The sequence below is a fragment of the Eschrichtius robustus genome, chromosome 3 (assembly GCF_028021215.1).
Source record: "Eschrichtius robustus isolate mEscRob2 chromosome 3, mEscRob2.pri, whole genome shotgun sequence".
NCBI classification, from domain to species: domain Eukaryota; kingdom Metazoa; phylum Chordata; class Mammalia; order Artiodactyla; family Eschrichtiidae; genus Eschrichtius; species Eschrichtius robustus.
Genome location: NC_090826.1, coordinates 16,270,152 through 16,294,274, shown reverse-complemented (window position 1 = coordinate 16,294,274; position 24,123 = coordinate 16,270,152). Strand labels below are relative to the sequence as shown.

General features: G+C 37.9%; 1 protein-coding gene and 1 pseudogene across 11 annotated transcripts in view; one reads left to right on the top strand and one right to left on the bottom strand.

The window, feature by feature from the left end:
* The window catches only part of EIF4G3 (eukaryotic translation initiation factor 4 gamma 3), a 389,134-nt gene that overhangs the window by 334,261 nt on the left and 30,750 nt on the right, over positions 1 to 24,123 (top strand). For all 11 annotated transcript variants that reach the window (XM_068539095.1, XM_068539087.1, XM_068539094.1 and 8 more), the window contains 10 exons: positions 1,242 to 1,388; positions 2,812 to 3,048; positions 4,091 to 4,195; positions 5,682 to 5,814; positions 8,836 to 8,930; positions 10,834 to 10,927; positions 11,934 to 12,051; positions 13,551 to 13,771; positions 15,741 to 15,859; positions 19,817 to 19,989. In XM_068539095.1, coding sequence (XP_068395196.1) covers positions 1,242 to 1,388; positions 2,812 to 3,048; positions 4,091 to 4,195; positions 5,682 to 5,814; positions 8,836 to 8,930; positions 10,834 to 10,927; positions 11,934 to 12,051; positions 13,551 to 13,771; positions 15,741 to 15,859; positions 19,817 to 19,989 — 1,442 coding nt within the window. The remainder of the gene's footprint in view (positions 1 to 1,241; positions 1,389 to 2,811; positions 3,049 to 4,090; positions 4,196 to 5,681; positions 5,815 to 8,835; positions 8,931 to 10,833; positions 10,928 to 11,933; positions 12,052 to 13,550; positions 13,772 to 15,740; positions 15,860 to 19,816; positions 19,990 to 24,123) is intronic.
* LOC137760874 (small ubiquitin-related modifier 2 pseudogene) lies at positions 2,415 to 2,651 on the bottom strand (annotated as a pseudogene).

Below are 24,123 nucleotides of genomic sequence, written 5' to 3'. Positions count from 1 at the left end.
TTTGTCTGTAAAATAGAATATTTTAGTCAATCACTGTACCGGTCCACTTTCTTTATATTCTAAATAAGAATGTCTCTGTGTTTGGTTACAAGTAACCTTGAAGGTGTGAGCTACTGCAGTTACTAGAAAACAGTTGTCATTGGATTTGAATGGAAATCTTGTAGGCATCTTGCCTCCAAGAGGCGCCTCCCCTCCACCCTGAGTCTTTCTGTATATCAAAAGAATGTTTCTAAGGTGGGCATTTATTAGACTGAACTTTTAGAGAATTAGTATTTTCTTTTGACACATAAGAAATAATAAACAGGGACTTCCCTAGTGGCGCAGTGGTTAAGATCTGCCTGCCAATGTAGGGCACACGGGTTCAAGCCCGGGTCCAGGAAGATCCCACATGGCACAGAGCAACTAAGCCCGTGCGCCACAACTACTGAGCCTGCGCCCTAGAGCCCTCGAGGCACAACTGCTGAGCCTGCAAGCCACAACTACTGTAGCCTGCGTGCCTAGAACTTGAGCTCTGCAACAAAAGAAGCCACTGCAATGAGAAGCCCGCGCACGGTGACAAAGAGTAGCCCCCGCTCGCCGCAACTAGAGAAAGCCCACGTGCAGCAATGAAGACCCAATGCAGCCAAAAATAAATAAAGTAAATAAATTTATCAAAAAAATAATAATAATAATAAACATACTATATTGATAGTCAAAGTAAATACTAGTATTACAGTGTTGTGACATTCCCCTTAGGAAAAGATATCTCAAAAATCCTCAAATGTGTCCCCGCACTTCTGCTTTTTTCTAGAATAAGGATCTCACCTCTAACAGTTTTCCTATGGCCATGAAATTCTCCCCTGCTTTATTTCGTTTTTATTTGTTCCTTTAAACCAAAGTACCTACAGTAGTAGGAGGAAAAACAAAAGTAATAACCCTTCAGAGTTAAAAAGGTCTAGAGGAGTGCAGAATCATGATTATAGTAATATTACAAGGATTTCAGTCAGCTAGAGGCACAACCAGTCAGAGAGGATACAGTACATTTATATGAGAGGAATGTGTATCTTTTCTGTATAAAACTTAAAACATCTTAACCATTGAAACATGAAATGCCTTAAGCTAAATTGTATATATCTTGTAGAATGCTTACCTGTGGTTCGGTCAGCGTTATTTTGCACAATAAAGAAAATAGATATTTTGAGAAAATCATTAAATTTCTTTCAGTAATTTTGCCGCTTTTGCATTTTCCCATCTGGATGCAGCTGAAAGTGCCCATGGCGGACAAGCCTGGTAACACAGTGAATTTCCGGAAGCTACTACTGAACCGTTGCCAGAAGGAGTTTGAAAAAGATAAAGCCGATGATGATGTCTTTGAGAAGAAGCAGAAAGAACTCGAGGCTGCCAGTGCTGTAAGTATTTTCACAGAAAGACAGTGCTTGTGCACTTCAAGTATCATCAAATAGAATTTTCGGGAAGCTGGCTACAATATCTTCCTACTACTTCAGTAGGTGCTTGTGGCCTTTTCTTCACGTTCAGATATACTGTATTGGTGTTTAGAGGAATGCTTTATTCCTTTTAGTGCCACATGTAAGAGCAACTCAACCTTCTAAGATAAGGATTCAGAACCTAGACTTCAGAAAGGTCACTAAATTCCAGAAATCTCCTGAAATGGATGCACACTTATGGTATAGTTTTGTTTTCTGAGTAGGTCTGTAGTTACTGTCAAAATATCAAAGGGTATCCCTGACCCCTAGAAAGGGTGAGGACCATGAATCCAAGTGTATTTTTTTTAAAAAACAAGAAGTTTATTTAAACAACAAGACGCTTGACTTGAAGGGAAAACTATCTAGGATTCATTTCTTTTAGAGTAATTTATCCCTACTTAAAGACAGGTTGCCTTACATGTAACAGCTACGTACAAAAAACTTATAAAATTGTCCTAGGTTTTACAATGATACATGAAAAACATTAAAATTCTCCAATCGAACAAGGTATGCAAGAGTTTTTATGTTGTTCTTTTTTTGTTAAATAGTGAGAGCAAAATAACTTACTGGAATATAAAGATAAGAGCTGAATGAGCATGCTACTAATGGAGAAAAGGGGGTATTTTCACAGAACCAGTATTTTTCCCCATCCCATCTCCATTTGATGTCAATCAAAACATACCATTGGCCATTTAGTTTAAAAAAAAAATGCAATATGCTTGTGCACATACACCAGTTACTTTATGTACGATAAAGGAATGGGGAAGGGGAAAATGAAAGAATAGAGAAACTATACTGTAATAGTCAGGATGTGGTGGAACCAAATTGCGGTTTTCTGATTGAGAACATCTTCTTGGTCTGGAGGAACAGAATTCTGGAGTAAAGTAGCAGGTTCCCTCTTTAGTAGACACCTCCTGTCTGCTGTTGGAACACATCAATTGCATCTTCATCCTACACCTCCAACTGTGCAGGTGTGTCTGTTTCATTGATTGGCTGCCCATCAAATCCGAACCTGATCTGCCTCATTGACAAACCCTGTCGTTCACAGTAGGCTTTCATTATTTTACTAAATGGTGTATGCCTGTTAATATTAAACTGCACCACGGAACCATCCTGCCCTGCCACCTTCAAATTAATACAATCATTGTTCTCCGTCTTGATTCTTTCCTTGGGCTTTTCATCAGCCATGGTGAGCACTGGAGTCTCCTCAGCTGCCGCTTCACAAAAGAGGTACCAGGTCTGCCCTGAACAAGCACACAAGCAGCACCGGTCAAGCGTATGTTTTTAGCATCTATTATGCAGTACCATTTTCATCATCAAGATTCTGTTATTCTTCCTTACACAATAGCCGGAGGAGAGGACAAGGCTTCATGATGAACTAGAAGAAGCTAAGGATAAAGCCCGGCGGAGATCCATTGGTAACATCAAGTTCATTGGAGAACTCTTTAAACTCAAAATGCTGACTGAAGCCATCATGCATGACTGTGTGGTGAAGCTGCTAAAGAACCATGATGAAGAATCCCTCGAGTGCCTGTGTCGCCTACTCACCACAATTGGCAAAGACCTGGACTTTGAGAAAGCAAAGGTAAAAACCCCAAATCTCAGAAACCTCCGGCAGGGACTCTTTGTCAATTGCGGAAGAAGTAGGCTGTGAACACAAGTGTCCATCTTGCCCCAGCAGTCTAGGCTGCTTGTTTTTCTTCTTCTGTCCTTCTCATTGTCATTGTTGGGCCATCATGCTCCTTACCACATTTTCATTAAAGTCAGAAGTGAAGAAGGTCCCAAATTACATAAAAGCCAGTTCATGAATTGAGATTATTTGTCCCTTGTCCTTTTTCTGCATGACTGTTTCACAGGTCATTTGTATGTGTATGTATTGCAAATTGTGGACAGAAATTTTGGAGAGAAAAGCTACTAAGGGCCAGGACTGAGGGTAAGACAGAAACAAAGAAGACCCGATAGCTTTCTCAAGTTTATGTTCTAATTAAATAGAACATTAGCGACAGAGCTATCTAACCATAATATAAGAAATCATTAAAAGTATTATAATTCAAATATAACGTGGTACTTTCCAAATAACGGGTAGGGAAATTAGAAATGCATCAAAGAAATAATGTTAGAAATGTTTCATAACATCAGAATCAGCTAGGATTATGTTTGGCTATGACAGAAAACCCCAAATATCAGTGTGTTTACAAGACTGAGGTTAATTTCTCACCCATGTAAATGAAGTTCAGGGGTAAGAAGTCTGAGGCTGGCCTGGTGGCTAAGTGATGATAAGAAATTTCAATTCCTCCAGCTTAACATTTTGTCATCACTAAGGTGTAGCCCTTGTCCTTACTGATCTGATAGCCAAGAAGGTTGGAAAGTGGCAAAGGACACAGCCACCCCTCTCTTAAGGTTCCAAGGAGCTGCAGTATGACATTTTCATTTATATTTTGTTGGCCTGTGACTGTGACCAGCTGCCTGGAGTATGTAGCCTTTATTTTGGGTGTCATGTTCAATTAAAAATTCTACCACATGGCCTTTTGGCTATAAGTTGTGTTTATAGACCGTTTAAAATTCTACATGGTAAAACCACATTTGAATTCCTCAGCCAGGAATACTAATGATTTTGTATCCTGCAGCCACGTATGGACCAGTATTTTAATCAGATGGAGAAAATTGTGAAAGAAAGAAAAACCTCATCTAGGATTCGATTCATGCTTCAGGATGTGATAGACCTAAGGCTGGTAAGTAGAAAAATAAGCCTACCACTACAGTCTCTTTTCAGGAGTTGGCTTGGGAAGGATGTCCTAAGATTTACATGTATAATAATTTAATGCTTTTGCTGCCTGACTCTCAGAACTTGAACTGACAAACTTTCGTGAGGGAGTTATATGAAAGGACAAAGGGCATATACACCTACCTGTCTGTTACTTGTTTCTTTTCTTTATTCTGATTTTCAAACCACATTGCAGTTTTGAAATCAGCCATTCTGAGTTCAAACTGTGGTCATTTAAATTTAGTCTTAGCATGCTAAATAATCAGGAAAGCTCATGTTCAAAATGAATATATTTAACTTCCCTAAGCCTTACATTTTAGCCTCTGAAATGGTGATGTTGCCTACTTTGCAGATATGTTACGAAGATTCACTGAGGTAATTATGTATTGTACCCAGCTCAAAAGAGATGTTGATGTTTTCCTCTCTGTTTTTCTTACTGTATACCCTCTTGTTCTGCTGCTTTTTTTTTTTTCTCATTTCTTATACCAGGTATAGTTTTTACCACTACCACCTCTTTTCCCTTTTCCTATTTTAACTCCTACAGGGAATATACTGCAGCTGACCCTAAGCTAGAGAAAGTGAATATAGGTCCCCCCTCTTCCCTGCCCTGCACCCAGACCAGATAGTATTGATGACGATTCTTTATCTTCCTAAGCCGAGATGTGACCTCAGGATCCTTCTTATTAACAAAGCCACTACCAGTTGATCAGAATTTTGAATGCTGATTTAAACCTTTTTGCCATTCTTGCCTCAAGCTAATATAAATGTTAAAAACTTCTCCACCTGTTCCTTCAGTCACTCATATTGGTATCCGATGTTGAGACTATAGCTGGGAAGGGAAGTAAAGGGAGAAGTGTAACTATAAGGAGACAACTTGTTTTGTCCTTAGTAGAGAGGATAACCAAAGCTTAGAGTGGTGTGGCATTTTGTGTAGACACCAGAACCTTGATATGGGAGGAAGAAAAATGCTAGTCATCCTCGATTTAGAGCCCCAGTGGAGTGTGCTATGAACTGAGCAGCAATATACCAGACTAAGTCAAGCCCAAAGAATCCTGATCTTTGTTGATTCCCCTTCTCGCTCCTTTCAAAAAATAAAAAATGATAAAATGCATAGGTAGATAGGTAGGTAGGTAGGAAGGAAGATAGATAGATAGATAGATAGATAGATAGATAGATAGATAGATAGATAGATAGATAGATAGTTGGCCAGTCTTTCACTCTGTCTTTATCCATCAGCTATTGGAATGCTCAGTATACAGTAGCTCAGGGTTGATTGAGAAAAATTTAATTATTTGGCTGTAATGAAAAACTGCCATAGTACCAGATTTTATCTGTATTTTATACTTTTCCAGCAGTGAAAGTATAAAACAGATTTTCAAAATTTTCCTTTGTATTTTTATTTTCCTTTGTATTTTTAGTTATCTGGCTGATAACTTCATTTTCTCCTTTTATAGTGTAATTGGGTATCTCGAAGAGCAGATCAAGGGCCTAAAACTATTGAACAGATTCACAAAGAAGCTAAAATAGAAGAACAAGAAGAACAGAGGAAGGTCCAGCAACTCATGACCAAAGAGAAGAGAAGACCAGGTGAGGGGTGGAGTCCACCAGGCGTTAGAGAACTTGGGAGTTTTGAGAGATAGATGTTTAAGAATTCTATTTTTAAATATGAAATGAGAGCAGAAAGACTAACCCAAAGAATGGAGTGGTGATTGGTAAGTGAAGCAGCTTCACCTGGAGACTGGTTGTTGAGTAAAAGCAGAGAATACAGGAACTAAACATGATTTCTTTGACTACTTCAAAGGCAGTAATCAACAAGACTTTATTGAGCATCTTCTGTATACTCAGTATTGGTGAGAGATGTAAAAAGAAGTAGAAGATATAACTCCTTCCCTCTAAAAGCTTTCAGTTTATCTGGAAAGCCAAAACTAATAAAGGGGACATTTTCAAGCAAATGGAAGATACTATCAATTATGAAATGTATTCTCCACTAAGGCTGTTAAAATTCAGAAGAGGAGAGGTAGAAACCTGAAGGAAATCCTTATTTGAGGAAGGGGCACTTGAACTGGGTATTGGTGGATGGATGATATTTGGAAGGGAAGGAAAAATTTTAGTCATGAAATTAAAATAAACATATACTGTAAAGAGGAATCAATAAGCCTGATAAGAGTAAAATTTAAGTGTTCAGAAGGAATGGAAAAATGTTGGCCCAGAAGAATGGAGCCAGATTAGGAACTTTCGGCTTGATTTGACATTAAGGAGCCATTGTGTGTTTTTGAGCCAAAGGAGTAATGTCATGCTAGAGGTACATAAATAAAATGAGTCTGTTGCTCTTCACATTGATGAATCAAGGGCTACACTGAACTCAGAAATATTGCTGTTGCCTGAAATCCTATGTGGAGGAAGGTAAGATGAAAGATGAAATAGAAGGCATTTTACACCTGAGAAAATAGGAAGTCTGTTGACTAAGTTTAGGAACATTGGAAGAGGAAAACTTTTTCAGAAAGGAAATGATCTTTTTTTTTTAAGCCTGTTTCTTCTAAGATGACATCAAAATGAGAATGCTCATTTTGTCCACTGTACAGTTAAGTGATCAGTTAAGTGACTGGGTCATACTAGTATAGAGATTGAGAGCATAGACTCTGGAGCCAAGCTATCTTGGTGTGAATTTCAGCTCTCCTGCATCCTAGCTGTATGACCTTGCACAAGTCACTTAATCTGTAAAATTGATCACATAATAGTACCTAGGATTTGTGTGAGGATGAAATGAGCTAATATAGGTAAAGTGTTCAGCATAGCAACTGCCACCTAGTAAATACTCAATAACCATTAGCCCTTATTTATCACAGACACTGTATAGCTCATAGTGAAGTTCTGAGAGATGAATCCTCCAGGGAAGAAAGTGTGCTTTTCCATTTCACAAGAACAAGGAATAAGCTAGCCTGTTCATGATCATTAATACCATTTAGCAAAGAGAAAATCAAGAAGTATGTGAGGATTGGAAAAGCTTTTGGATAGACAGTTTGGTGGTCTTTCATTCATTTATTCAATAAATATTTATTGAGTGCTTGTCACTTAACAGGAGAGACGAAGTCCCTTACCTCATGCAGCTTACATCTTACGGGGAGCGGGAGGCGGGGTGGGGAACAAATACATAAATATACAGTTTTGCCAGATAGATATGTTCTATAGAAAAGCTAAAACAGAGAGGGAGGGGGTAGGAGTGCAAGGTTTGATGAATAGAGGTTACAGTTTTAAATAGGGAGGTTGGGCAGCCTATTAAAAGTTGGTGGTGTTTGAGCAAAGACTGAATGAAGTAATGAGTCATGTGGATATCTGGGGAAGAAGGTTTAGGCAAAGGGAATAATAAGTACAAAGGCCCTGAAGCAGCCTTTTCAAGGATCAGCAAGGAGGCCAGTGTGGCTAGAGCAAAGGGCACAGGGGGAGAGCGGTAGGACATTGAGTCCGAGAGGCAGGGGGCCAGATTATTTAGAGTTTGTAGGCCATTTATAAGGAACCTATCTTTTTCTCAGAGTGAAATAGATAACAGAAGTGTTTTGAGCAGAGAAGTGACAGGACCTAACTCACACTTTACTAGGGTCACACTGGCTGCCATGATGAAAACAGGTGAGGGTGAAAGCAGGGAAGCCAGTGACGATGTTTTTATACCAGTCGAGGAGTGTTGCTGGCTTAAACCAAATTTGTAGTGTTGGTAGTGATGAGAAGGGACCAGGGCTTCCCTGGTGGCGCAGTGGTTGAGAATCTGCCTGCCAATGCAGGGGACACGGGTTCGAGCCCTGGTCTGGGAAGATCCCACATGCCACGGAGCAACTAGGCCCGTGAGCCACAACTACTGAACCTGCGCGTCTGGAGCCTGTGCTCCGCAACAAGAGAGGCCGCGACAGTGAGAGGCCCGCGCACCGCGATGAAGAGTGGCCCCCACTTGCCGCAACTAGAGAAAGCGGTCACACAGAAACTAAGACCCAACACAGCCTAAATAAATAGCGTTCCCTTTAAAAAAAAGGGTGTGGTTCATCTTGGTTGGTCTGTTACTCTAAAAAAAGAAAAAAAAAAAGAAGGGGCTAGATGCTGAATACATTGAAAAGGTTGAACTGACAAGATTTGCTGACAGATTAGGTGTGACGAGTGAGAGAAAGAGGAATCAAGGTTTTCTGCCTCAGCGGCTGAAAGTTTGGAGAAGCAGGTTTTGGGGGGATGATTGAAGCATAGTGTGTCATATGACACCATTAAGTGAAATAAACTTTGCAATAAATTATTTCCATCTGATCTCTCCCAAAGTGTTCTCATCATTAACTCTATAAACATTAGATTTGGCCCTCCCTTGTCTAGCAGTAAATCCCTATTCATTTGTATCAGTTGGTTTCTTCTAGGTCAGTAATGTTTCATGGGAGATGGATACAAGCAAAGTACTTCTACTTGATGCTTTCATGTTGTGGGTAGTAAAGAGACTGTCAGCAATGCTTTTACAATTTCTTTTGTCTTTTTCCTGGGTTTTGATTGGAGCTGCTGAGTTGAAAATATTGCTTGCCCTTTCATTGTCAAAGTGATTTGAGACAGATGAGAGAGCGGCTCGCTCTGTTTTCCCTGCAGGTGTCCAGAGAGTGGACGAAGGTGGGTGGAACACTGTTCAAGGGGCCAAGAATAGTCGGGTACTGGACCCCTCAAAATTCCTGAAAATCACTAAGGTGAGTGTGACATTTAAACACAACTTCAAACAGCCCCAGAACATGGCTCTCAAACTTATTTCTCATATAAAATAGCCATATTGCAGATTTTATGGGGTGGTGGTTTTTAATGCGGATGCATTTCTACAGGTCAGCATCATCAGTAAGTGTATTCTTACCTACTTGTCCTGGCATTAGTCCTTTTATTTCTATGAGTGTTTATTAAGGAGGACTAGGTTAATTAGGTTTACTAAGGCTTACTAAGTGACTAGGTTAATTCTTAAAGGTATGAGATGCTTAGTATAAGAGAGATGATAACAAAAATTCTTGAGAAGCCATAGTTAATTGCAAGCTTTTATACAGTGTATTCTTAGCTCTGAGAAAGAAGCAGGTACCTGTCTAAGTCTAATCATGAAAGGAATGAATGGTTTGCTATATCCAAGGCATAAAAGAAATCACAGAGGACCTACCAGAAATTATTCTGTGATAAAGATTTAATGTATTCTCTTTCCTTCTCTTGAGAATCCATGGGCAGTAAGAGGAAAGAATTTTCTCCTAGCAGATGTTTTCAGCAGTGGAAGTTGATCACTATAAGTAGAATGAAGAACCTTTGAAAAAATAGAGAAAGTAGAATTACATTTTGTAAAAGTGGAAACTTCTACAGCCCAGTGAGTTTTGCAAATCACTTGCAAGTGTAGTTTGATCCTTACTTGTAATATACTTTCCATAGTTCTGAAAATTGGCAACCTGCCAGTAGGATAAAGACAACCTAAAGCTAATGCTGAAAATATCAAATGGAAGAAGATGGGCTATGTTGTTTGCATCTTTATGGTCTTGTCAAGGCATTGCTTCAGGATAGAACAGTCCCTCTCTGGGTCTCTTTTGATGTATCAGCTGGGATCCTGTTCTCTAAGATTCTGGTACATTCTTCCAGTTGTTTATGTCTCAGAAGGAATTCCATTTCTGAATACAACTTGATTCCCATCCACTTCCATTTCCAGCAAGAGACAGTTTTAACCAAAATCATTTGTCTGTGTTTTACAATATTGTTTCTGTGCATGGGCACTATGATAAGCCTACAACATTATTTCCTTAATATTTTGAAAAATATATAAATTAAAAAGAATAAATGTATATATTCAGGTAGTTATACTGTAGGTACTCTATATAAACATCTCATTAAAAGTTCAAAACCATTAAGCAAATTCACTGTTAGCTGTTAACTGTCATATAGCAAACAGTACTGTCAGAATATAGTAATACCTTTGTTACAAGGCACTGCTTTACAGCTTTTGTGTTGCAGTGTGCATTTTATGAGTAACTTGTATTCATTTATACTGAAGTTGTGCTGGGAGGGTTAAACCTGAGAGATATCAGGCACCTTAACTCCCTGTCTTAACATTTCATTCTCTTTTGTCTTATTCCTCTTTATTGAATGCTCCTATTCCACCTCTCCTTCCCTGCCCCACCCTATTTTAGGCTTTGCTAAAATGTGAAATCTTTGTGTCTTTCAACCTGTTTTCTGACAGTCACTTGAAGAGATTAATGAGTTAATTTTGTAGTATTTGTGTACTCCTTTTTTTTTTTTTTTTTTTTCCTTTTTTAAATCCCTGGGCATTATTGTAAGAGGGGAATCACTAGAAACTACTTATGTTTAGCAGATTGGCATGCCGTCTTAGAGGATCTGAATGCATTCTCCAGACCAGTGGTTTCTAACTGTATTTTGCGGAAGCTGGATTCCAGTGAGTCCTTCAGGGGCGATGGGAATCCCAGTTTAATGTGAACAGCTCCCATTTATGTTTCTTATGTGGGCATTCCAGGCAAAATTTTGTTGCTGAAATTGGTTTTATTTCACGGAAAAAAAAAGGTAAACTGTTCTTCTAAAATATTTCCTATTGTTGACTTGTGGTCACTTATGTTACAGCCCACAATTGATGAGAAAATTCAGCTGGTACCTAAAGCACAGCTGGGCAGTTGGGGAAAAGGCAGCAGTGGTGGAGCAAAGGCAAGTGAGACTGGTAAGTATGGAGTGTCCCTTCTTGGGAACCTGCATGTGGTCTATTAGCATTCACCTTACAATGCTTTCTGCAGTCATTTCATAAATAATTTTAGGAAAATATCTATAGACTAATCGTGACTGGATTTATTGGTGTCCCACTCTAACATAATTTGAGCGTTTCCTCCTCAGTAAGGATCCTTAGGTATTTTGAATATTTAAAAACTTTTTTTTTTAATTCAGTTAGGTTATTTAAAACTTTAATCTATTTGATTCCTTTGTTGCTGTTGTTATTTTTCACAAATTCAATATAATTAGAAAAATTACTGGGACTCCAAGTTAAAAAGGGAAACTCATATTGCTGAGAAAAATAATATTATTACCCAGAAGCATTTAATTTCAGGGAGTTGTAAAAGAAAAAAGAATTAGATTAAAATATTTTTCAAAATCTTTGTCAAAAGTAGATTTTGAGAGATTTGGCTTTAGGACTGAAATATTTGGATCATTACAAACACATCTTAAAAGCTAAAGAAAGACCAGTGGAAAAAATGTAAACTTCATTGTTAACCTCCTTCCCGTATTTCCCTTCTACTACGTAATTTTGACCTTTTTTCTTTTAAATTAGAAAAGAAATTGTTCACTTAAACTCACATCCATAATTTTATGTAAATGACATCACAGCATTTATGTTAGTTAGCTTTTTTAAGTGAAATATTTTGTTTTGCTTTTGCTTGCCTCCTTCCTTCCTCTATTTACCATTCCCATGCCCTACTTAGGATAATTTAATTATATTTTTAAAGGAGCAAATGGTTGTAATGAACAAAGATTCCTAAATCCTTTTTTGCATACAAGATCCCTCTAACACTGTGCTTCTGAGAGTGTGGTCTGTGGACCAGGAGATTGGTAACACCTCGTTAGGCTGGTTAGAAGTGCCTAGTCTCAGGCCCCACCCCAGGGAGGCAGATCAATTAGAAGCTGCATTTTAGTCATGTGCTTTGTATTTTTTTCTCACTTCTCAATACCTATAGATGCCTTAAGGTCAAGTGCTTCCAGTTTAAACAGATTCTCTGCTTTGCAACCTCCAGCACCCTCAGGGTCTACATCATCCACGCCTTTAGAGTTTGATTCCCGACGGACCTTAACTAGGTAAGAAGCTCAGTCTGCACATTAACTCAAGACTGACCTGCTTGTCAGACTGTTTCTGTCTGTCTCTCTCTCCCCCCCCAACACACACACACACACACACACACACACACACACACACACACACACACACACACAGATTATGATGATAATCCCTATGGATAGATTCCTTTCATCCCTAAAGTTGACTTTCTCCAAGATAAGGAAATTATAGATTTAGGATGAGGTGGAAGGGAAGGGCAAGTTATCTGACAAATATCTAATACTTTGCTCTACTAAGAAAGCCAGGCCCACCCAAAGAGCCATGGAGGCTTATGTAGGGCTCTGCAAGGTAATGCCTCAGGATGCTCTAGATTAACCTAGCACTCTCAAGCTGTGAGTTAAAGGGCATAACAGCCCACCCATATATTTCTCTGTCACACTGTCCTTGGAGTTATATTTGAGATTGTCTTTTATTTTTCACAACTCTCTATATTCTACTGTCTTTCTACTTTCATTTTTGTAGGATTTATACAGTCAAGTGTTCCATTAACTAGTTTACAGAGAGTGGATGGGGACCTGTAATATAGTGACAGAGAATAAAATTTTTTCATGTAAACACTTTTAGAGCTGAGTTTCTTTAAACTCTCAAATTTTTGTTTTTTATTATAATCAGTATAACTAGGTAGATTTTCTAAGCTGCATTACTATTCTCTTGGCTTTTGAAACAAAATATTAGCACAGGTCAACTTTTTAACGATGACATAGATTGCCACTGATCATCGGCTGTGCTATTGAGGTGTTTGTGGCTCTTTGCCCTGCCACAGATTTCCCCTGATGGCCCTGCTTTTTGAGTACTGTGTATGTTCTTTCATAGTGGTTAGACCATTGTCATTCCTCTAGGTCGTCCCTCTTTTCTACTTTTAAATTCTCTGTTTCTGATCTGCCCTGGGCCAAGGACCTATTTGCCCAGCTGGTTAGAATTGTCTGAAAAAAGAGTAGGAAGATAGGAAGATTCTCTCTTAAAATGAACGAAGTATGCGATTTTGGCTATTCAAAAACTGTTTCTACTACTTGGTTCTCAAATATTTTCCATGTATTTGAAGTTTCTGAATAAATAAAGTATCATTGAAAGTTTTTAAGATTGTGATACCACGTTCTTTTGGTACTCTGTTTCCCTTTCACTCATTTAGCTCATACATTCATTACTGTCTTCTTTTTTCTTAAAAGATTATTTTTAATTTAAATAAGGAATTGCCATTGGCATTTAAAATTTTCAAGTGGTATCCCTTTAACATTTAAGAAAAAAAGTCGAACACATCTTAATATTCTCTTTAAAGCATGATTTTACTTGTTTATATAAATAATTATACTTTGAAATATAATTGTTGCCTCACACATCTAAAGTTATCTGTGAAAAATTCTTCTGCATACTTTTAGAAAGTCTTAGTGTTATTTTATAATTTGAATACAGAGTGGATGGGGTGGTCTTTAGCTTGAAAATTGTTGTTTTGTCTTTTAAGTCGCGGAAGCATGGGCAGGGAGAAGAATGACAAGCCCCTTCCATCTGCAGCAGCTCGTCCGAACACTTTCATGAGGGGCAGCAGCAGTAAAGACCTGTTAGACAATCAGTCTCAAGAAGAGCAACGGAGAGAGATGCTGGAGACTGTGAAGCAGCTTACAGGAGGCATGGATGTGGACAGGAACAGCACCGAGGCTGAGCGAAGCAGAATCAGGGAGTCAGGTGAGAGGCTTTATATGAACAGGTACAGGTGAAGATTGGGCCCTTAAATTTGGAAGGGAAAAAATGCAAAGGAGACTTTGTGCCTGAGTAGATTTCAGAATCAATACATGATAACAGCACACACGCCAGTGCCTTAAAAGTTAAAGGGTATCTTCATAATCTTATAACATAGTTCTCATTCCCCAGATATCCCTTTGTTCAGCAATTTGTAAATTTTCCCCTTTCACTATTAAAAGTGATGATGATGAGGTCCTCTTGCTGTATATTAAGCAGTGAATTTCTTAGAAGTTCCCTAAATTATACCCCAGTGTGCATTAGAGTGCCTGTCCTTTGTACAGCCCCTCAAATGTATGAAAATTCTGACACTCTTGAGCCACGACAGGGCAAACCAAAGAGAAAGTATCAGATTGTCTTTAGTTACCTTCATCTTGGAACCTCTGTGGTTTTTGTACATGTTGAGCATGTATGTGCTTAGAGGACCAACTCAGATGGTGCTCTAAAAACTGCCTCATGTATTTAACCTATCTGTGTTTCAGTGTCCTCATCTGTCAAATGGGGATAATAAGTGTACTTAACCCTGTAGAGTTGTGGAGATTAAAAGTGAGGTTAATACATGTAAATACTTAGGACATTACCTAATAAATACAAAGTTTGCAAAAGGTATTAGATGTCTTGATGATAATGACAGTGATGAAAAATAGTTTTAAATCTTAATCCTGAAGTAATACTGGTAATACATTTTCCGAGCTTTCAATTTTGTTTCGCTATTTAAATCGTGTCTCCCAACTGTAGTTTCTAAATGGATTTCACAGGCAAATTGAAATGTCTTCTCCCAACTGATAAAGACTTCAGATCATTTAGTGGTTTTTTTTAAAATTTTATTTATTTATTTTTTATACAGCAGGTTCTTATTAGTTATCTATTTTATACATATTAGTGTATATATGTTAATCCCAATCTCCCAATTCATCCCACCACCACCACCCCAGATCTTTTAGTTTTAAGGACATGTGGCTTTCTAATCTGAGCTAGTTTATTTTGAGAACATAACAAGTAGGGTGTGAACATAATCTTGTGTGTAGTGAATAATGTAGCACAGCTGCCCTCTGCATGTTTATCGTCTGGGCCATTTGTTCATTTGCCACATGCACCTGAGCACCTAGTGACTTCTGGGTACTCGATCCCTGCTCTTGGCCTTCAGTCTGCTGGATCAGGAAGAACTTTATCAAATAACCTCACGAAAGATGATATATAAATACAAACTGAGCAAAATGCTATGAAAGAAAGAAATATAGTTCTAAGAGAGTACTTAACAAAGGAGCTAAGTACAGTTGACACAGAGGGATGTTAGGGAAGGCTTCCCTCAGGTCTGAAGGACCAAGAGGAGTTAAGACAGGTTTGCAGGGAGGGACAGATGAGAGACAGAGAGAAAGATGATTTCATACAGGAGGAGCACCGTGAGCAAAGTATTAGTAGGTGGAGCCATGGCGTATTCAAGCAACTGCCAAAGGCCGGTGTGGCTGCAGCTCTGTGCACAATTGTGTGGGCCTCATGTGCTCTCCATCATAGAAGCAATGGAGAGGAATCAAAATACAGAAAGGAAATGGAGTATAATCTAGAAAAATGTTGAATTACTATGTTGTATACCTGAAACTAATGTACTACTGTAAATCAACTGTACCTCAATCTAAAAAAAATACAGAAAGGAACAAAACTCTAATTATAAAAATTTATCATATCCCTATACCTTGTAGCTGTGTGGATTATGAAGTTACTTAGTGCATATCTACTCTAAAAAAATGTTTCTGTATTCTGCTTTTAGGTAGCTTGCTTTGTCAAATTTGTACCTATTTTAATGCCTTTACTAAAAAAACAATGTAGCAACACATAAATATTGTCAACCATAATCCTCCCATTTTAATGATAATTTTTGTCGTTTTTACTTTCTCACTTTTTTTATCCTCACTAGTAATGAAACCAGAAATTCCAACAACGCCAGTCCCTGACAAGCCTGCCTTGTCAGAGGAGGAGATGGAGAGAAAGTCCAAATCTATCATTGATGAATTTCTACACATTAATGATTTTAAGGTAAACGAAATTTTTAAAAAAGAAAGCAACAACAACACAGAAAGCCCTGTGGCAAGAGACAGAGGAACTTGGTTCTGGTATAAATCAGTTGTTGTGAACTGACGAGACTTAGAGTGAGTAATCCAAGCCCTACACAGTTCAGTTTGCACAACTTTGATGCATTTCGGCCAAGTACTCTCTTTTAGATTGATACTGTAGATCACAAGATCAATGGTTAGGAAGGAAGAACGGGCATCAATCCATTCCCACTATGGAGTAACCAAATTGACTTTGATATTGATGAACAAAAAACAACACATTATCATTATGAGGAATTCCTGGCTCCTTATATATTACCTGTCATTATATTTACAATCATTTTATCATCATTCTCATATTAACTTTAAAGTACAGCTGACATTACTTTTTCTTTATTTCGTAAGTGGAAAACTGAGGCACAAAAGAGTAAGTAATATGCCAGGGTCAGACAGCCTAAGTGAAACATTTCAAGATGTGGCTTTCCATTTGCCCTTCTTTAACCTTAACCTTCTCCTTGATCTTCATTTTAAGATAGCAGTGAATAAGATATATATACTGCCTGACTTCATGTACCCTATAGTCTTAAGGTAGAGACAGATCATAAACAGATAAATTCCGTAAATAGTTAAACTGTAGTAGACCTATAGGGTCTTAGGAGAGATCATATAATGAGGCCTAGTTTAGGGATCTGGATTCAGCAAAGGCTTATCTGTTAAAATATTTGTCGGATACATTAACTACTTTTGCTTTGGCAAAAGCTTACTGAAATTGTCCAGAATTTACAAGAAGTAGGAAGAAGTTTTGCTCATGAGCGAGTTGGAGAGGAGTACTTTGCAGAAACCCTTGGAAATGCAGCAAAAATAAGTGAACATTAGCTGGAATGAGCCAAAGAATTGACTTCATATACTGTGATTTGTTAGATTCCTGGAAAATGAGGAGTATTCTTACAAATTGGCAGCACAGCTTTTTTCTTATGTGGAAGTAGGGAAATGCGAAAGAAGAAAATGGAAAGACTAAGAAAAGATGAAAAACAGAAACAGTAAGGAAGAAAGCAGTAGACATTGTCTTTAGAAATAATTTAAAGGATATACAAAGTCAGTGAGCAACAAATACTTTGAAAGAGGAAAAGTAGGACCCTGTGATGAACTGGAGGTTTAGGAAGAAAAAGACCTTCGTAACTCTTAGGTGTTAGGTGCAACAGGAGGACCCTTTGAAGATTCTTTAGCCCTAGACCAAGCCTGCACTACGGAAGGGACAGAGTCAATTATGACTCATGAATGTCATTATGCACTGTACAAGGCAGCTCTGCTGCTGAGTGGCAATAAGAACCAGGTGATAATGTCGAACATAGTGAGGACTTACTATGTGCCAGGTGCTACTCCATATTTTATGTGTATTAGTTTATTTAATCCTCATAATACCATCCAGACATTAATATTATTATGATAGCTTAGCCACTTTTACAATAAGGAAACTGAGGTGCAAAGATGTAAAGTAACTTGTTCTGGGTCATACTGCTGGTAAGTGGTAGACTCAGGATTCAAATCCAGGCTTCTAGCTTCAGAGCATAAACTATACTTTTTCTTATTACCTTTAGGGTATTAGTGTTCACGCTAAAGGCTTACAGAGCTCATTCTAAGGAAGTTTTTTCCCTAATATTTTAATAGGTGCTAATATAAATTAATATTTATTGAGCCTTTGTTTTGTGTTTGGCAATGTGCCAAGTGCTTCTATCAATATGTACATATTATATGCAATCCTCATAGTAACCCTATGATAGGAAGTCAAAGCTGAGAGATTGTTACATCCCTAAACTCATACAATAGTAAGTAAGTGGCAGAGCCAGTGTTCAAACCTTCGTTTGTCTGACTCCACATCTTGTGTTTTTAGCCTATGTGATACATATATGTATTGAGTACCTGAAATGTGCCAGCCACATTTTAAGGAGTACTTCCTGGAAATATTGTAGTATATGTAGTGAACAACATAGTCTGTTTTTATGTTTCTTTTATGGAGTTTATGTTCTAGTGGGAGATACAGACAAAGCTGCCCTAAAAATAAATAAACAACTACTACAAAAAGAAAACAATGTTATAGGGCAGAGAAGTAAAATTAGGTGGTATGATAGCTGGTGATTGGGCGGTCATAGGGACTATAGGAGGTGTCATTTCAGCTGAGAGCTCAAAAGCAAGAATCAAACCGTTAGAAAATCAGGGAGAAGGGTAAGATTATGAACTGCTGTGAAATTAGAAGCTTCTCATTAGAAGTTCCATGATGTAGTTAGTTGGCCTGGTAGGCAGATTCAGTGACTAAATACTCACTGGAAGACACTTAGTCACTTCAGGTTTAGTACTGAGCACTGAGTACTTGCATTCATTTTTACTCTCTCCTGGAAAGGCCTTTTAATGCCGATGATAGGCTTAAAATGAGGTAAAAACCCACAAGGAAAAAGAGCATAAGGAACAGAGGGCAGCAGCATTCTGGAAGTTAGAAGGATGAATGGTAATTTACTGAGCAAACCATGAATGTGCGTGAGGTGCAGATGGGGCTGGAAACAGAAGGATTGATTGGTTAAAAGTGTATGTAAGAAACAGCTTTACATGACAGTTGTTTCAAAAGTACCAGTGTCATAAAAAGACAAAAAAGAGAAAGGACTGATCTAGGCTAAAGGAGTCTAAAGCGGGAATTGGAATTCCCTGATGGTCCAGTGGTTAGGACTTGGAGCTTTCACTGCTAGGGCCCTGGGTTCAATCCCTGGTTGGGGAACTAAGATCCCTCAAGCCACACAGCAAGGCCAAAAAGAAGGAGTCTGAAGAGACATCATGACATGTGATGTCGGGTTTCAGTTGGATCCTAGAGCAACAACAACAAAAAGTTATATTGGACATTTGGGGACAATTGTGGAAATTCGAATATGTACTATATATTAGATATTTTTGTTGACATTATTGTATGAATGTTAAATTTCTTGGATATATGAAGAGAAAGAAAGCTAACAACTGATGAATCTAAATTGAAGTAAAGGTATACAGGTGTACCTTGTATTATTCTTTAATTTCTCTATAGTTTGAAATTTTTTTAGATAAAAAATTGATGTGGGAGGTATTAAATAAAGTAGCAGAGGGGAAATAGAATAGCAGTGAGACACCCAGATATGCCTTACTCCCTTCTTCAGTCAGGAGGCTGCCCTTCTCACATGCATCTTCCCCCTCAGAAGAGCTACTCTCTTCAGATGTTGAACCAAAGGATTTTGGACTCAGACAAAGTTGAGGTAGCTGAGCGCAGGGAGGCACACTGCTGTATTGGTGATTCAGTGACCCTGGCTGCCAGGCTTTTATCCTCCAGATCAAAGATATTGACCTAGCTAGATCATCCCATGGTAAGGACCAGTTTACAAGCCCCACATCCCAAGATCTTCCTAAAACGTTTTTAGTACTTCAGCTAACCACGTCAACTTTACTATGAAGGAAGACATTTTTCATTGAAGATTTTGCAAATATTACATACCCAAACAGAATTACCTCAGTTGCCACATTACGGCCTTTGAATCATGACATTGAATTTATATTTAAATATTATTTCATAATATACCATTTCCAGTTTTAAAATGATCATAATATAGGTAAATATTGTGTAGAAAAATACATTTTTGCCTCTGGTCCTTTGAGTGATCTTTAATAAAATTGTTAATCTAAACACATTAGCCTTATAAAGATGCACTATTATTTTTAAATATGCCTAATAATATTGCCCATGTTAGCCTGCATTTTACTGAGCTATATTAATGTTTAACTATATATATATATATATATATGAAAACTGTCTTGTTCTTAGAGTTGTTTACTGACTTTGTCATAAGTAAAAGATTTTAAACTTATTTTTACACTCTGGTAATTCTATCCATATTTTGGAGTAAGCTTTTATTTGCTATTTGAACAGGAAGCCATGCAGTGTGTGGAAGAGCTGAATGCCCAGGGCCTGCTATATGTGTTTGTGAGAATGGGTGTGGAGTCCACCCTGGAAAGGAGCCAGATCACCAGGGATCACATGGGCCAGTTACTGTATCAGCTGGTGCAGTCAGAAAAACTCAGCAAACAGGACTTTTTCAAAGGGTCAGTATCCTACTCAAGAGCGGTATTCAGTTACTAGGCTCTTAAGTAGTCTTTAATTTTAAAAGTACATATCTTTTTAAGTATTTAGCTGTTTCCATAGATTAAAACTGTATCTACCATAATATGTTGATGTATGTTATATTGATAATATGTTGGTTGATATGATGGCATTGTATAGATTGTGCTAGGGCATAATGGTTATTTTCTGATTTTCTGTATCTAGTTGTTAGACGTATATTATGATGTAGGTAAGATAGCAGAGATCCCCTTAACTGTCGGGAAGCTCTGAGCTCATCAGCCCATTTATATGTAAACCCCTGCATGTTCTCTAGGAAAAAGCTTTTCTTTGTGAGAAAAATTCTGGAAAATTAACTTAAACCTAAAAGCCTTATTCTTTCAGTAAACCATGGTTCATTTTGGACAGGAAGTGCTTGTCTGTTCACTGTACCCCCATAGAAGCATATGTAACTCCCAAGTTGTTAATGATATAGTTTATTCCAAGTTGGTTTCATTATGATTTCTCTTGATGGCTGGTTTGATGAAGTCTGGCTGTCACTTGTGTTATATCCTTATTTGATCAGGTTCTGATTATCTTTGTGATCATCACAAATGCATGGATCAGGTTCTTTGTGGTACAATCACAGAATCTTGCCCAGGCTTATGTTCTAAAATCAATATTTAAGGGGAAAATTGCATATGGTAAAAAATTTTGTTTTAGGAGCCATGTTGTGCAAAGGTAAACATAGAACCACACCCAGGACTGACAGGTACCCACTTTCTAAGAGAAAAGGAACTAAGACCTCCTGAAGGATAAATGTCAGATGGGATAAATCTCACAACTCATACTCACTCGGGGTATATGCTCGTTGAGTGGGATGGTCGTAAGAATTCTGCACTATTTAAGTTATTTTTCTCATTGTAAGTCTTTTTTGCCAATCTTTTTTGTGTTCTTGTAAATTAAATGCTGGTGATCACTGTATATCTTTCAAATATGGCCAACCTCTTAGAATAGTGTAACCATTAAATGCCAAGGTCGAATGTACTTAGGAATATTCATTTGATTTTGTAAGGAATGATGACATTGTCCTCAAGGTCACAGAAGATGTATATTTGTGCCTAGGATCATTAAGAAGTTATCCTTCAGCAATGAGCTAGATTTCTCTCGATTCAGTGACTTGACTAGATTAAGGCCATCTGACCCAGTTAACTTATTAGTAAGAAACTTTGGCAAAAGTTGCTATGGTTGTTGGCCTTTAAAAGCCAGGATGTTTTTTCAGTTTTAAAAGAGATATATGAGATTCACTCCAGTAACCAGCCAGTGTAAACAATAAGAGCAAATGAGGGTATTTACAGCCTCACACATTGAGTTTTGCCCCTAGCCAACTTGAAACTATAGTTTCAGTAATACCTATTATATTAATTTGTAAATATTTGCTTTTTACCAGATACTATGATATATTCACCAGCAAGTTTTGGAAATGAGAATGCTAGATTACTATTTACCATTTTCTGTCTCTCTTCAAACTATACTCAGAAGTTGATTCATACCTGGAAAGCCCTCAAAGGAGTGTGTTCTAGCTTCATTGGCCTTAATTGAACTTGTGAGGTGCTAGCTTGGTTTCTAAGCTACCTCACACATTTTCATTTCTCTTTGTGGGATTCCCTGAGGAAAAAGTGTCACATCCAGACATGGTGTCCACACTTTCATGGTGGTGCTGTCGCCGCTGCTGGCAGTACAACCACAACCACAGCCTTTTATTTACACCAGAAATGAGATGAACACTTCTGTGTCTCGGTAACTACTTCATCTCTCTCTGTCCCTCCTTCCTCTGCAGCTTGTGATAATGCAGCGGCTTCAGGCCCAGCTTTTGATACTTAGTTAGACCTAACCATCCTTAGACCAAGAGCCCTATGAAGACCCCTGTTCTTTCCTAAATGCAGAGGCCTGGCACGGTGGAAACAAAGAGATAGCCTCTTGGTTATTATTTACCAAGAGCCTTCTTGCAAGTAGATCGTAGTTTCCCAATTGCTTCTGAAGCCTAAGTTATAAATAGATCATATTGTCCAGAGAGGCACATTTCACTGGAGCCACAGAAATGCCCTGTCTTCTGTCTCTTTAGTCCCAGTATCCAAAGATCTGTGTCCTTACCTAGAGCTGTGGAGGAGCACGAGGTCAGCTTTCTTGGATGTTGATACTGCTTAGATGCCAACTTCTGAGCAGTCATTAAAGCTGTGATGGTTCTGGAAAACAAAGGAGAAGACCTCCAACTGTCAATCTGCCCCTTCTCCTACAGTTCCCCAAAGCGTGCACTGCTACTTAAATAGTAAGATAGACTAGACAGAAATTTCAGATAGGCTCTTTGTGTCAGGTGGTTTATAAATAAAGCTTAGATCCTTTGGAATTTTCCTTACAAGATGCTGTATCAACTCTGAGCATAATAGTTGCTGTATATAAATAACATTTCCACAACATCAAGCCATCCTCTTGGAAATTTCAGGACTTGAATCTAAATACTTTATGATGCAAATTAGATAGGTAGGTACGTGGGCACATTACTGTGTAGGTGCATTTCAAATAGTGTGGTACAGTCATTTAATATCATGGCCTCAGAAGACTTCTTTTTAAAAACTGTCTACTAAAGGTAGTTGAGTGTAGCTCACTGTTCACCATGGAATTGGAATCTCTTTGAAAGTGTAATAAACAAATGAAAAACAGGACAGTAAAAATTGGAGTTGACTAGAGACATAAAATATGTGCCCTTCAAGGAATCTTGATATATTAATATTTCATTTTGGGAGATGCTTATTGGAAAGGAAATTCTTATCTCCTCCTTAGCTACTTTTTTGGAACTTTTTTGATTACTTTTTTGGAACTTTTCTTGCCACTTAAGGCAGTTCTGCTTTGGTAAAAAGATACTATTTGGCGCTTACATGGACAAGCAGACTAAGTTCCATATGCAAAATGGTAGAGGTGCTAGTTAGCAAGCGGAGACCCCATTTGCTCACATAGCTAAGATTTAGTTTAAATAGTCTCTTTTGTGGTATTCCTTTGAAGATGGTACTGGCTTTTTAAACCTTTTTATTTATTTCTTCCTTTTACCTGTTGTTAGATTCTCTAATGGTCAGTCATAATAATACTTGACCAGTCTAATTTTGAGATGTCTTCATTCTTTCTTCTTTGATTATCTACAGTAAGATTTATATTTTTATTAAGTTATCATAATGCAAATTGTAGAAGATGCTGCTTGACAATATCATTTCCAATTGCGGTAGATTATTTTGCCTTTTTAGCAGATGTCTAATCAGAACTTTACTGAATTAAAAAATATATTTCTAACTTTTAACAATGTATTGCTTTCTTTAATTAAATTTTAGACAGGAACCCAATATATAAAGTAAATAAAAGTAGAGTTTCTGTAGTTGAAATGGGGGAAGGGATGTCCTAAGTCCCACCTGTGGACCTCACGGAAGTGCAGTTTAGTGGGCGTGGTGGTCACTACATACCAAGAAGCAAGGCTACGGTGTAGCTCTATTTCATTTATTCAGCCAGCTTCTGAATGTATATTATGTAAGGCATAATATACATTCAGAATATATATAATATATAATATATTATGCAAGGCATTGTTACAGGCTAGGTAGTAGTCCAGAGACATAAAGATAATTATCTAGCAGCTTCTGCACACCTAGGATTTTTCTTTTAAAATCGTACAAAAGGATTTAGGAACTGTAAACCTGAAGAGAAATAAGTCTCTTACGAGCTTTTGCTTCAGATATCCTATGTTCAGCCAAATATTTTTTTTTTATCAGCAGTATGGATTTGATCAGTGATTGTGTTCTGCAAATTATACCATGATAAACTGACTAATCAAGAAAGTAGAAAACCGGGGCAAGAATATGGGCATCTCTTTGTTGTAATATGAGATGAAAAGAAGAGCAGATACACTGCTGCAAGACCAAGACGGCTACGGTTGTCTCACAGGCTCATTAAACAGTTTAATCTATACCGCTAACCCATGGAACATGAATAGGCATTATAGGTGATCAACCCAGAAATCCTGGAGCCCGGCCAGATGATGTTCCATCATTGGCACATTAACCGAGCTGAAAGTGGACATAATGAGAGAACAGTCA